Here is a 15,887-nt window from a genome sequence, read left to right as displayed (position 1 = left end):
ACCTTTACATTACGGTTGACAACTCCATGGTGTCCCCCTCCCAGAGTACAAAGAACCTTGGCGTAACCCTGGAGAACACCCTGTCGTTCTCTGCAAACATCAAACAGTGACTAGTATCCACAGAGTAGGACCCTACCTCACAGAGGAAAAGGTGCAGGTTCTAATACAGGCACTCCCATCTGCACTACTGCAACTGTTGGTTGGGCTCCTTGCTTGTGCCATCAAACCCCTGCAAGTTACCCAGAACGCTGCAGCCCGCCTGGTGTTAAACCTTCCCATGTAAAATGTACACCTTAAATGATTTCTTAGTGCATATAATGCAAGAGACACTCTTATCAATGGGAGACTATCCAGACAGCACACCTGATAGCCCCCAAGCTGCTTCTGTCAAACACACACACACACACACACACTCACAACACACACACACACATATTCACACACCCACATATTCACACACCCACACATATTCACCCCCCCCCCCCCCACACACACACACACACACACACACACACACACACACACACACACACACACACACACACACACACACACACACACACACACACACACACACACACACAGTCTTGTATAACTAACCTTGTGGGGACATACAATTCAGTCCCATTCAAAATCCTATTTTCCCTTACCCTGAACTTACCTCCTAACCTTAAATCTAACCCTAACAAAAATACACAAAACAGACATTGAATATCCCGTTGAGCATGGTGAAGTTATTAATTACACTTTGGATGGTGTATCAATACACCCAGTCACTACAAAGATAGAGGTGTCCTTCCTAACTCAGTTCCTGGAGAGGAAGGTCCATGGTCCAGGCCAATGGTGACTTTAAAACAGATACAGAGTTTAATGGCGGTGATAGAACAGTGAGGATGGATCAACAACATTGTAGTTACTCCACAATACTAACCTAAATGACAGAGTGAAAAGAAGGAAGCCTGTACAGAACACAAATATTCCAAAACATGCATCCTGTTTGCAATAAGGCACTCAAATAAAACTGCAAAAATATGTGGCATAGAAATTAACTTTAAGTGTTATATTTGGGTCGAAAACAACACAACAAGTCACTGAGTATCACTTAATATTTTCAAGCATGGTGGTGGCTGCATCTTGTTATGAGTATGCTTGCCATCGTCATGGACTAGGGAGTTTTTTAGGATAAAAATACACAGTATAGAGCTAAGCACAGGCAAAATCCTAGAGTAAAAACTTGTTCAGTCTGCTTTCCAACAGACACTGGGGGACAAAACCTTAACCTAAAACACAAGGCCAAAATATACACTGGAGTTGCTTACCAAGATGACATTGAATGTTCCTGAGTGGCCTGGTTACATTTTTTACTTAAATCGGCTTGAAAATCTATTGCAAGACTTGAAAATAGCTGTCTAGCAATGATCAACAACCAACTTGACAGAATAAGAATAATGTGCAAATATTGTACAATCCAAGCAAAGCTCTCAGAGACTTACCCTGAAAGACTCACAGCTGTAATCAAGGTGATTCTAACATGTATTGACTCATTTACTTATGTACATTTGCAAAAATTCAGAAAAACCTGTTTTCACTTTTCATTATGGGGTATTGAGTGTAGATAGCTGAAAAAAATATATTGAATCCATTTTGAATTCAGGCTGTAACATATCAAAATGTGGAATAAGTCAAGGGTTATGAATACTTTCGGAAGACACTGTATCCATTGAGCTCTCTTCTAACAGGGACTAATTTGAGTGTCCTAAGGGAAGTTGGAGATGATCCTGAGATGATGATGTTATTGACACTAAACTCAGAGAGAGTTTTATATGAGGGGGGAGTATAAACTAACCTCACACATAAATCAAAAATACTTATCTGGCAGCCTCATATCTAAATGACTGTAAGTTGGCAAAGATGGAGATGGAGTGGTGGAGGAATGGAGGTGAGAAGAGAGAGGGGATTTCTTTGATGATGATCAGACCACAAGTAGCTGCCTCTGAGGATGATATGTGTATTACTGTCAGCTCAGACAAAGAGAGAGGAGAAGAACCTAGCACATACCAAATCAATGTCTAATCACATCTTTCAGCTGTGTGTGTGTGTGTGTGTGTGTGTGTGTGTGTGTGTGTGTGTGTGTGTGTGTGTGTGTGTGTGTGTGTGTGTGTGTGTGTGTGTGTGTGTGTGTGTGTGTGTGTGTGTGTGAGAGAGTACTAACCTGGTCCATTGGGGCTCTGTGGTTGGCGTGGGGTGGCCCTCTTGCAGGGGTCCGGTGGTGTGGGTGAGCAGGGTGTGCCTGGTGAGCCGGGTGTACCCCCGGGTGGGGGTGGTGAGGATGGTGAGGATGATGAGGGTGTAGATGTTCTTCATCATAGTTGTCTGCTATGAGCTTCATCCTACTCTGGGTCTGGAGGAGAACATTTACAATTTATAGTGTGTTTTGCATTTCTCAAACTCAAAACCCTTTCCATGGAATGGGAGAAACTCATTCTACCCATTCCTCCACCAATATGCAGCTACCCGTTCCTCCACCAATATGCAGCTACCCGTTCCTCCACCAATATGCAGCTACCCGTTCCTCCACCAATATGCAGCTACCCGTTCCTCCACCAATATGCAGCTACCCGTTCCTCCACCAATATGCAGCTACCCGTTCCACCACCAATATGCATCTAACCGTTCCTCCATCAATATGCAGCTACCCGTTCCTCCATCAATATGCAGCTACCTGTTCCTCCACCAATATGCAGCTACCCGTTCCTCCATCAATATGCAGCTACCCGTTCCTCCACCAATATGCAGCTACCCGTTCCTCCACCAATATGCAACTACCCATTCCTCCACCAATATGCAGCTACCCGTTCCTCCATCAATATGTAGCTACCCGTTCCTCCACCAATATGCAGCTACCCGTTCCTCCACCAATATGCGGCTACCCGTTCCTCCATCAATATGCAGCTACCCGTTCCTCCACCAATATGCAGCTACCCGTTCCTCCACCAATATGCAGCTACCCGTTCCTCCACTAATATGAGGCTACCCGTTCCTCCATCAATATGCAGCTACCCGTTCCTCCATCAATATGCAGCTACCCGTTCCTCCACCAATATGCAGCTACCCGTTCCTCCACCAATATGCAGCTACCCGTTCCTCCACTAATATGCAGCTACCCGTTCCTCCACCAATATGCAGCTACCCATTCCTCCACCAATATGCAGCTACCCGTTCCTCCACCAATATGCAGCTACCCGTTCCTCCACTAATATGCAGCTACCCGTTCCTCCACCAATATGCAGCTACCCGTTCCTCCACCAATATGCAGCTACCCGTTCCTCCATCAATATGCAGCTACCCGTTCCTCCACCAATATTCAGCACCTGGATGATTCACAGCAGATAAACTGTGCTATAATTCTCACCTCACATTGGCTATAACACTGCAAAAGTGATACACTCGTACCTGTATACGGTTGAAAATGGCAGATTTGGTCACTAATAAGCACCTAAATTTGAACGTAGTGGCTGTACAGTAATGCTATACATGACGTCAGAGCTCAGGCTTTGTGCTTCACAGTGCTATGGGGGTTTTATACTGACTGACGTTCTGAACTTGAGCACCATCCCTCCTGGTAACGGGGAAACTTTTGCAAAAAAAAAAGATCAGAATGAGGTAAATGCTGTAAATTAAATGACTTGATGTATTTTGAAAGATGAGATAAATACCACTTTTGTGTTTGAAATCAAGCCAAAAACCCATGATTTCAAATGTGCACTTCACATTTCCAAATCATAAAACTCATGTCCTATACAGTGTTATGATCACTATGTTTGATGTACAGTTACAAGATGACATGGCATCATACCCTGGGTTGTTCTGAACAGAATGAGTCTATGTTAGGCTATTGTGAAGAAAACACATACCTGAATGCACTCATGACTCCTTTTTATGCGCACCAAAATGACTCTCTCTTTCTCTGAATTGCCTTGTGAAAGCCTAACACTTTATGATCATATTTTATAACTTAGTGAGTTATGTTGGTAATAGAACAGGCTTTCAAATTTTCTCCACATGACCCAGATTGGGATTTATAATGGATGGTTTTTGGATTCTGTAAACAGTAATTGTGATGGTAGGGATGCAGGTTTGTGTTCCAAATGAAACCACTACAAGTGTGCTTGTTCTAGTTCCTCAACGACTCAACTAGGAGAGCCCAAAGTACCTAAGAGTTGAAGATCCATGTAGGCCAATTCCCTCGAGTGTAAAGGGTTAAATTCACTTTGTGAATGTCATTTATTTTGGTTTTGGTGTGACCCTTGCTCAAAAACCAATTTCCCTCTGAAATGATAAAGATTGATTCACGTTGACTGAAATTACTTTGAAATTGTTTACTGTCCGCCCGGGAAAAATAAACTTTGAGTTCACAGAGTTAGAAATGATTGGCTGTTTGTGTGGGATTGGGGGAATAAATGTGTTGAAAGCAGCCGAAGACTGAAAAAGCAGGGCGCTAACGAACAACCTTTGACAGGTCATCAATTGGGCAAGGCATAGTTACTAATGAAACTATGGTAATTCTGTCAGACGTCATCCATATTTCAGAATTCAGATGAAGACTTCATTGGATTATATCAGTGCCGTGACAGAGTGGTTAGTGATGTGTTGTTCCTCAGCATAGCTGCAGGCTGGGAGGCTTATGGGTGATGAATCACACTCCTTTACTCCACTAATGATTCAAATTACACTGAAATATGCAGAGCGAGAGAGAGAGACAGAGACAGAGAGAGACAGAGAGAGAGAGAGAGAGAGAGAGCAGAGAGACAGAGAGACAGAGAGAGACAGAGAGAGAGACAGAGAGACAGAGAGAGACAGAGACAGAGAGACAGAGAGAGAGACAGAGAGAGAGAGAGACAGAGAGAGAGAGAGACAGAGAGAGAGACAGAAAGAGAGACAGAGAGACAGAGAGAGAGACAGAGAGAGAGACAGAGAGAGAAAGACAGAGAGACAGAGAGACAGAGAGAGACAGAGAGACAGAGAGACAGAGAGAGACAGAGAGACAGAGAGACAGAGAGACAGAGAGAGACAGAGAGACAGAGAGAGAGAGAGAGAGAGAGAGAGGCTCTGGTATAAGTTAGAGGAGGTTGTGGTCTGCTAGACACCAGAGTTAGAGGAGGTGTAGACTGGGAGGTGAGTGACACTGGTCCTTACTGAGAGATTAGAGAGGAGTTGACTAGATGGTGAGTAACAGGTAGTTAGGAAGGATAGGGAACAGACAGTCACATACACACCTTTGGAAGGGTCTGGCTGGGTCAGACACTAGTGGTTAGTTGTATTAGCAGGTGTGATAATGTGGGGTAAGATAAGGTGAGATAAGGTGAGGTGAGATAAGGCTCAGTTGTGAGGTGAGCTCAGTTGTCCTGAGTCTGCACAACTCTGTCAGGACCTAGGATCAAGGGAGACATTCAAGTGTTTTAGTACTATATCTCTTGAAACAATGATGAAAATAATCATGGCCTCTAAACCTTCAAGCTGCATACTGGACCCTATTCCAACTAAACTACTGAAAGAGCTGCTTCCTGTGCTGGGCCTTCCTATGTTGAACATAATAAATGGCTCTCTATCCACCGGATGTGTACCAAACTCACTAAAAGTGGCAGTAATAAAGCCTCTCTTGAAAAAGCCAAACCTTGACCCAGAAAATATAAAAAAGTATCGGCCTAAATCGAATTTCCCATTCCTCTCAAAAATTTTAGAAAAAGCTGTTGCGCAGCAACTCACTGCCTTCCTGAAGACAAACAATGTACACGAAATGCTTGTCTGGTTTTAGACCCCATCATGGCACTGAGACTGCACTTGTGAAGGTGGTAAATGACCTTTTAATGGCGTCAGACTGAGGCTCTGCATCTGTCCTCGTGCTCCTAAACCTTTGTGCTGCTTTTGATACCAACGATCACCACATTATTTTGGAGAGATTGGAAACACAAATTGGTCTACACAGACAAGTTCTGGCCTGGTTTAGATCTTATCTGTCGGAAAGATATCAGTTTGTCTCTGTGAATGGTTTGTCCTCTGACAAATCAACTGTACATTTCGGTGTTCCTCAAGGTTCCATTTTAGGACCACTATTGTTTTCACAATATATTTTACCTCTTGGGGATGTCATTCGAAAACATAATGTTAACTTTCACTGCTATGCAGATGACACACAGCTGTACATTTCAATGAAACATGGTGAAGCCCCAAAATTGCCCTCGCTGGAAGCCTGTGTTTCAGACATAAGGAAGTGGATGGCTGCAAACTTTCTACTTTTAAACTCAAAACAGAGATGCTTGTTCTAGGTCCCAAGAAACAAAGAGATCTTCAATTAATCTTGATGGTTGTACAGTCGTCTCAAATAAAACTGTGAAGGACCTCGGCGTTACTCTGGACCCCGATCTCTCTTTTGACAAACATATCAAGATTGTTTCAAGGACAGCTTATTTCCATCTACGTAACATTGCAAAGATCAGACATTTTCTGTCCAAAATTGATGCAGAAAGATTAATCTATGCTTTTTTTACTTCTAGGTTAGACTACTGCAATGCTCTACTTTCCGGCTACCCGGATAAAGCACTGAATAAACTTCAGTTAGTGCTAAATACGGCTGCTAGAATCCTGACTAGAACCAACATTTTTTATCATGTTACTCCAGTGCTAGCCTCCCTACACTGGCTTCCTGCTAAGGCAAGGGCTGATTTCAAGGTTTTACTGCTAACCTACAAAGCATTACATGGGCTTGCTCCTACCTATCTTTCAGATTTGGTCCTGCCGTACATACCTACACGTACGCTATGGTCACATGACGCAGGCCTCCTAATTGTCCCTAGAATTTCTAAGCAAACAGCTGGAGGCAGGGCTTTCTCCTAGAGAGCTCCATTTTTATGGAATGGTCTGCCTACCCATGTGACAGACGCAGACTCAGTCTCAACCTTTAAGTCTTTATTGAAGACTCATCTCTTCAGTCGGTCCTATGATGGAGTGTAGTCTGGCCCAGGAGTGTGAAGGTGAACGGAAAGGCACTGGAGCAACAAACCGCCCTTGCTGTCTCTGCCTAGGCGGTTCCCCTCTCTCCACTGGGATTCTCTGCCTCTAACCCTATTACAGGGGCCGAGTCACTGGCTTACTGGTGCTCTTCCATGCCGTCCCTAGGAGGGGTGCGTCACTTGAGTGGGTTGAGTCACTGACGTGGTCTTCCTGTCTGGGTTGGCGCCCCCCCTTGGGTTGTGCCGTGTCGGAGATCTTTGTGGGCTATACTCGGCCTTGTGTCAGGATGGTAAGTTGGTGGCTGAAGATATCCCTCTAGTGGTGTGGGGGCTGTGCTTTGGCAAAGTGGGTGGGGTTATATCCTGCCTGTTTGGCCATGTCTGGGGGTATCATCGGATGGGGCCACAGTGTCTCCTGACCCCTCCTGTCTCAGCCTCCAGGATTTATGCTGCAGTAGTTTATGTGTCGGGGGCTAGTGTCAGTCTGTTATATCTGGAGTATTTCTCCAGTGTCCTGTGTGAATTTAAGTATGCTCTCTCTAATTCTCTCTTTCTTTCTTTATTTCTCTCTCTCGGGGGACCTGAGCCCTAGGACCATGCCTCAGGACTACCTGGCATGATGACTCCTTGCTGTCCCCAGTCCACCTGGCCGTGCTGCTGCTCCAGTTTCAACTGTTCTGCCTGCGGCTATGGAACCCTGACCTGTTCACCGGACGTGCTACCTGTCCCAGACCTGCTGTTTTCAACTCTCTAAAGACAGCAGGAGCGGTAGAGATACTCTCAATGATCGGCTATGAAAAGCCGACTGACATTTACTCCTGAGGTGCTGACCTGCTGCACCCTCGACAACCACTGTGATTATTATTATTTGACCATGCTGGTCATTTATGAACATTTGAACATCTTGGCCATGTTCTGTTATAATCTCCACCCGGCACAGCCAGAAGAAGACTGGCCACCCCTCATAGCCTGGTTCCTCTCTAGGTTTCGTCCTAGGTTCTGGCCTTTGTAGGGAGTTTTTCCTAGCCACCGTGCTTCTACACCTGCATTGCTTGCTGTTTGGGTTTTTAGGCTGGGTTTCTGTACAGCACTTTGAGATATCAGTTGATGTAAGAAGGGCTTTATAAATACATCTGATATGATTTGAGATAAGGTGGGGTAAGGTAAGATAATATGAGTTAACGGTGGGGGTAAGGTGAGAATGTGGGGTAAGGTGAGATACGGTGCGGTAAGGTGAGGTGGTTGGGATAAGGTGAGGTGGGGTAAGGTTGGGTAAGGTAAGGTGAGGTGAGGTAAGGTAAGGTAAGGTAGGGTAAGGTGAGGTAAGTGAGATAAGGTGGGGCAAGGTGAGGTCAGGTGAGGTAAGGTGGGGTAAGGTGGAGTAAGGTGAGGTAAAGTGAGATACGGTAGGGCAAGGTGAGGTCAGGTGAGGTGAGTTGGGGTAAAGTGAGGTGAGAAGGTGGGGTAAGGAGAGGTGGGGTACGGTGAGATAAGGTGGGGTAAGGTGAGATAAGGTGAGGTGGGGTAAGGTGAGATGGGGTAAGGTGAGATAAGGTGGGGTCAGGTGAGGTTAGGTGATATAAGGTGGAGTAAGGTGAGAAAAGGTGGGATAAGGGAATGTATTTCTTTATTTTATTAGGATCTATTTTATTCCTCATTTGGACTAATCTTCCAATAGTCCTTAAACGTTATAATACAATCACATTTTCAAATATAGCACACTGTTACAAACAACAGACATAATCCACTAACATCTTGACCAGATAATGATGGATGGAAAGATGGATGGGTTCCTTCATCTGCCATAGTCCTGCACAACCTTCAATTTATTACATTTAAATGGTTCAAAACTATTGTTTGAATGTATATATTGAAAGGTTTCTGGTTAGCTCAGATAAATTATTCAATTTCTTTATTGCTCTGAATAAACATTTTATATTGCCTATTTCTCTTTTCTGTCGGGATAACACATAGATGATGGACAATCTATTCCTAGTATTGACTGAATGTCTGTCTCTTAGCAACTGAATACTCTTGTGAATGGAGTTTGGCCGTTTTAAATGGTGTACATTGTGAAATAAAAGAAGCATGTTTTTTTCAATGATCTTGTTGATTGATGACCACCCAAGAGCATTGACCATGACTACAACAGAAGAACCATATCTCCACCTTAAAACATCCTTGCTGCTTTGTTCTGTTCAATCTGCAGCCTTCTAATTTGACTTGTTGATGCATGTCCCCAGACCACAGAACAGTAGTTCATCTGACTCCCAGTTAATGCTTGGGTTGTTTGCTTAAGAATATTTCCCGGGAGACATCCTTCTGATCATGCTTTTTTAAATAGATGAGTAAGATGAGTTATTTGAGTCGACCATGATAAGCAGTTGTCTAGCTGCAGCCCAAGCAGTTTGGTATCTGCCACTTCCTCAATTTGTACTGCCTGCATGCTTAATGGCATCCCATGCTGTGTTGGCCTTTTCCTGGCGGTTTTCTTGGCATTCAAAATAAGTTTGTTCCGGCAAACCCACTCCCTAATATTTCCCAGATCTACTTGTAGAGCTTACTGTACCTGTTGAACCGATTGTCTTGCTGTATAAATTGTAGTATAATCTGCAAATACAGTAGCTTGAGTTTCAGATAAGGAAGGTCGTTGGTATACAGTACCAATCAAAAGTTTGAACACACCTACTCATTGAAGGGTTTTTCTTTATTTTACTATTTTCAACATTGTAGAATAATAGTGAAGACATCAAAACTATGAAATAACACATATGGAATCATGTCGTAACCAAAAAAGTGTTAAATCAAAATATATTTTAGATTCTTCAAAGTAACCATTGTCATGACGTGGCCCTTTCTGGGTGTAGACCGTGGCTTCCCCCTCTCTCCTACACCCAGGTTCTGTTGTCTCAGGTCGTAAATTCCTGGCAGAGACGCTCTTCCCCTTTTCATGCAGACAGAGAGACCACAGAGTGAACAAAGGATTTCACGTGGCCGAACTCCTAAATCCCCAAAATGGGAAAAACCTCACGAAGCACAGGAAACACATATAACTATATCTTGGAATGTGTACATTTCTCAATTATGGTGTTTGTATCTAATTCTTGTATAAAATGAATGAGTAAAGATGAAACTATTTGTGAAATGATGTAATGTGATGTTAACCTTTAATTTTGAGAGAATTGTATTCCCTGTAAAGTTTAACTAGTCAGTGGCCACGCCCCCGTGAGCACAGACATGATCTGGTGTCATGGAACCGCCCTCTTCTACTGTTACGAATAAAAGCCCCTCCTAAGAAAATCCTCTTCAGACTAATCAAACCCACAGTGTGAGCTGTGATTGCGAATAGTTAAGACCACAAAAACCTCAGTGTAAGCTGGTTGTTGAATTCCTAACCATACCACGTGGAGCATTGGCTACACGGCTGGAAATGGTTAAACTCTGAGACTATCGATCCCTACAGAATAAGAGCAAATCTTAGATACTAATTACTAGTCTGCAGCTAGAAATGATGTAAACCTGGGATGTGAATACCGACAACCACTGAAACATCTATTCTATGAAAACATTTCAGAATGGTACTCTGAAGTACCTATTTAACCACAAAATACTTTGATCTTCAGGGAAAGAGAGAGAGAGACTCGGATTAACTCTCCAGCAGACAGACCGGATTCCAAAGAAGACAACAATGACATACACCATAAATATGTACTTGCAATTATTCTCGAATGAGTGTATATTATTATAGACTGCGTAATAAATGCATTTTGTCTTTCCCACTCTTTCTCAGTCCACACCCCCTTCCCTTTGTCCACCAAGCAGTCATAACAGTTTAGCCCACTAGGGAATCTTCCCTGTCATTGTTAGTAACCAATATCTACTGTTTGTTTGTTTATGCATTTCTGTGATTATTTAGTTAGTTAGTAAATAAATGATTAAGCCAATTGGTGTATGGATGATTTATAGTAAAGGCTGGGTTCGTGCAGATAACCAACAATTTACGACGTTCAAATGAGACTGACATGAGGTAAAGAATAATTAATTCATAGATGAAGACTAATTGATCAGATATTAAAATATTGGAAGAGTTATATTTGGAAAATTATAACTTTGTAATCTGAAGATTTTCCGTGGTGCCCCGACTTCCTAGTTAATTAAATGTACATGATTATTTTAATCACGTAATAATAATTACAGAGAATTGATTTGATAAAATTACAGTCTTCATCTTTAATGATGCCAAAGACACGACACTACCCTTTGCCCAGCTTTACACATTCTTGGCATTCTCTCACCTGGAATGCTTTTCCAACAGTCTTGAAGGAGTTCCCACATATGCTGAGCACTTGTTAGCGGCTTTTCCTACACTCTGCGGTCCAACTCATCCCAAACCATCTCAATTGGGTTGAGGGCGGGTGATTGTGAAAACCTGGTAATCTGATGTAGCACTCAATCACTCTCCTTCTTCGTCTAAATACATAGCCTGTAAGTGTGTTTTGTGTCATTGTCCTGTTGAAAAACAAATGATAGTCCCACTAAGTGCAAACCAGATGGGATGGCGTTTCGCTGCATAATGCTGTGGTAGCCATGCTGGTAAAGTGTGCCTTGAATTCTAAATAAATCACTGAGAGTGTCACCAGAAAAGCACCCCCACACCATCACACCACCTCCTCCATGCCTCAAGGCGGTGACCCGATCCTGTAGGTTCATGCTCTACAACATTCGCAGAGTACGACCCTGCCTCACACAGGAAGCGGCGCAGGTCCTAATCCAGGCACTTGTCATCTCCTGTCTGGATTACTGCAACTCGCTGTTGGCTGGGCTCCATGCCTGTGCCATTAAACCCCTACAACTCATTCAGAACGCCGCAGCCCGTCTGGTGTTCAACCTTCCCAAGTTCTCTCACGTCACCCCGCTCCTCCGCTCTCTCCACTGGCTTCCAGTTGAAGCTCGCATCCGCTACAAGACCATGGTGCTTGCCTACGGAGCTGTGAGGGGAACGGCACCTCCGTACCTTCAGGCTCTGATCAGGCCCTACACCCAAACGAGGGCACTGCGTTCATCCACCTCTGGCCTGCTGGCCCCCCTACCTCTGCGGAAGCACAGTTCCCGCTCAGCCCAGTAAAAACTGTTCGCTGCTCTGGCACCCCTATGGTGGAACAAGCTCCCTCACGACGCCAGGACAGCGGAGTCAATCACCACCTTCCGGAGACACCTGAAACCCCACCTCTTTAAGGAATACCTAGGATAGGATAAAGTAATCCTTCTAACCCCCCCCCCCCCCACAAAAGATTTAGATGCACTATTGTAAAGTGGTTGTTCCACTGGATATCATAAGGTGAATGCACCAATTTGTAAGTCGCTCTGGATAAGAGCGTCTGCTAAATGACTTAAATGTAAATGTCATGGTGGGAACCACACATGAGGAGATCATCAATTTGTCTACTCTGCGTCTCACAAAGACACAGCGGTTGGAATCAACAAACTCAAATTTGGACTCATCAGACCAAAGGACAGATTTCCACCGGTCTAATGTCCATTGATTGTGCATCTTGGCCCAAGCAAGTCTCTTCTTATTATTAGTGTCCTTTAGTAGTGGTTTCTTTGCAGCAATTCGAGTTGCAAAGAAAAAACCATATCTCAGACTGGTCAATAAAAATTAAAGATTAAGATGGGCAAAATAACACAGACACTGGAGATAGGAACTCTGCCTAGAAGGCCAGCATCCCGGAGTCGCCTCTTCACTGTTGACGTTGCGACTGGTGTTGTGCGGGTACTATTTCATGAAGCTGCCAGTTGAGGTCTTGTGAGACGTCTGTTTCTCAAACTAGACACTCAAATGTACTTGTCCTCTTGCTCAGTTGTGCACCGGGGCCTCCCACTCCTCTTTCTATTCTGGTTAGAGACAGTTTGCACTGCTCTGTGAAGGGAGTAGTACACAGCGTTGTACGAGATCTTCAGTTTTTTGGCAATTCTTCGCATGGAATAGCCTTCAGAATAATAGCCTTCAGAATAAACTGACGAGTTTCAGAAGAAACTTCTTTGTTTCTGGCCATTTTGAGCAAGTAATCGAACCCACAAATGCTGATTCCCCAGATACTCAACTAGTCTAAAGAAAGACAGTTTTATTGCTTCTTTAATCAGCTCAAACAGTTTTCAGCTGTGCTAACATAATTGCAAAAGGGTTTTCTAATGACAAATTAGCCTTTTAAAATGATAAACTTGGATTAGCTAACACAACCTGCCATTGGAACACAGGAGTGATGGTTGCTGATAATGGGCCTCTGTACGCCTATGTAGATATTCCATAAAAAATCTGCAGTTTCCAGCTACAATAGTCATTTACATCATTAACAATGTCTACACTATTTCTGATCAATTTGACGTTATTTTAATGGACAAAAATTGTTGCTTTTCTTTAAAAAACAAGGACATTTCTAAGTGACCCCAAACTTTTGAAGGGTAGTATATCTCTCATCATTGAATAGTTCAATCTTTCCAATGTATTCTGAAGCATCCAGTGTGTTTGCAGGCAGAGTGTAAAAAACAAAACAAAACTATGGAGGTACAGTGCCTTCAGATACTATTCAGACCCCGTGACTTTTTCCACAATTTGTTATGTTACAGCCTTACTCTAAAATTGATTTAAATATAATAATCCATCTAAACACAATACCCCATAATGACAAAGCAAAAACAGAATTTTATAAATGTTTGCTAATTTATTAAAAATGTATTAAAATCTGAAATGTCACATGTACATTCTCCCCAGTCTGAGGTCCTGAGCACTCTGAAGCAGGTTTTCATCAAGGATCTCTACGTATTTTGCTCTGCTCATCTTTCCCTCTATCCTGACTAGTCTCCCAGTCCCTGCTGCTGAAAAACATCCCCAGAGCATGATGCTGCCACCACAATGTTTCACCATATGGGATGGTGCCAGGTTTCCCCTTGAAGTGACGCTTGGCATTCAGGCCAAAGAGTTCAATCTTTATTTCATCAGACCATCTTAGAGTCTTTAGGTGGCTTTTGGCAAACTCCAATCGGGCTGTCATGAGCCTTTTACTGAGGAGTGGCTTCAGTCTGGCCACTCTACCATAAAGGCCTGATTGGTGGAATGCTGCAGAGATGGTTGTCTCCCATCTCCACAGAGAAACTCTGGAGCTCTGTCAGAGTGACCATCGGGTTCTTGGTCACCTCCCTGAGCCAAGGCCCTTCTCCCCCGATTGCTCAGTTTGGCCGGGCGGCCAGCTGTAGGAAGAGTCTTGGTGGTTCCAAACTTCTTCCATTTAAGAATGATGGAGGCCACTGTGTTCTGGGGACCTTCAATGCTGCAGACATGTTTTTGTACCCTTCCCCAGATCTGTGCCTCGACACAATGCTGTCTTGGAGCTCTACAGACAATTCCTTCGACCTCATGGCTTGGTTTTTGCTCTGACATGCACTGTCAACTGTGGGACCTTATATAGACAGGTGTGTGCCATTCCAAATCATGTTCATTCACTAGAATTTACCACAGGTGGACTCCAATCAAGTTGAAGAAACATCTCAAGGAGAACAATGGAAACAGGATGCACCTGAGCTCAATTTCGAGTCTCTAAAAACCTGTTTTCGCTTTGTCATTATGGGGTAATTTGTGTAGATTGCTGAGGATTTTTTTTTATTTAATCAATTTTAGAATAAGGCTGTAACGTAACAAAATGTGGAAAAAGTCAAGGGTTCCGAATACTTTCCGAAGGCACTGGCCGTAGGTAGATACACCCAATATAAAACTTTAATTAAATCAATTCTGTACTCCTGCCTGTTTTATTGAACTATTTGCTGCAAACAGATCGGACTACAGGAAGTCAGTGGAGTGACATCTGACGGGGAAGAGTAGTCCTTTATGGAGTAGTTTATGTTCTTCAGGTGAGACGGGGCCGGAATGGAGGTGAGCTGATACTATCGTTTATGGAGAGGAAACAGGTGATATGCCTTATTCCTAATTGACCTCTAGCCTCTTCCCCATAAGCTCAACCCGGCCTATCAGAGGGCAAGGTGGAACTATTGTCCTTTTGCGAACACTGACTATAATAATTTCAGATGTACAAGAGCCTAAATGTAGCTATGGAAAATATGTGGGATATGGTATAGTGAAATAAAGATACTTCAGCGTTCTGTGAAGTCACCTGATCTAATTATAGCCATATAGGGATTTCCATCTGATCTAATTGTAGCCATATAGGGATTTCCAGCTGATCTAATTGTATCCATATAGGGATTTCCATCTGATCTAATTGTAGCCATATAGGGATTTCCATCTGATCTAATTGTAGCCATATAGGGATTTCCAGCTGATCTAATTGTATCCATATAGGGATTTCCATCTGATCTAATTGTAGCCATATAGGGATTTCCAGCTGATCTAATTGTAGCCATATAGGGATTTCCAGCTGATCTAATTGTATCCATATAGGGATTTCCAGCTGATCTAATTGTATCCATATAGGGATTTCCAGCTGATCTAATTGTATCCATATAGGGATTTCCAGCTGATCTAATTGTATCCATATAGGGATTTCCAGCTGATCTAATTGTATCCATATAGGGATTTCCAGCTGATCTAATTGTATCCATATAGGGATTTCCAGCTGATCTAATTGTAGCCATATAGGGATTTCCAGCTGATCTAATTGTATCCATATAGGGATTTCCAGCTGATCTAATTGTAGCCATATAGGGATTTCCAGCTGATCTAATTGTAGCCATATTAGGTAGTGTACGGAGCTGTAAGTTAGGCCAGCAACAATGTTTATCCCAGCATGCATGTGTGGCTGTGTGTGTGTGGCTGTGTGTGTGGCTGTGTGTGTGGGACTGTGAGCATGTGTATGTGTAACCAAG

The 15,887-nt window shown here is 43.3% G+C and overlaps 1 protein-coding gene across 1 annotated transcript in view; it reads right to left on the bottom strand.

Annotated features, from left to right (window-relative positions):
• LOC106566523 (ERC protein 2) overlaps nucleotides 1-15,887 on the bottom strand; it is a 353,915-nt gene that overhangs the window by 89,903 nt on the left and 248,125 nt on the right. The window contains exon 11 of the mRNA XM_082959688.1: nucleotides 2,213-2,401. Coding sequence (XP_082815814.1) covers nucleotides 2,213-2,401 — 189 coding nt within the window. The remainder of the gene's footprint in view (nucleotides 1-2,212; nucleotides 2,402-15,887) is intronic.

Source organism: Salmo salar, chromosome 13, assembly GCF_965601325.2.
Source record: "Salmo salar chromosome 13, fSalSal1, whole genome shotgun sequence".
Classification (NCBI taxonomy): domain Eukaryota; kingdom Metazoa; phylum Chordata; class Actinopteri; order Salmoniformes; family Salmonidae; genus Salmo; species Salmo salar.
Note: the sequence above shows the minus strand (reverse complement) of the source record. Positions and strands in the feature narration are given on the sequence as shown.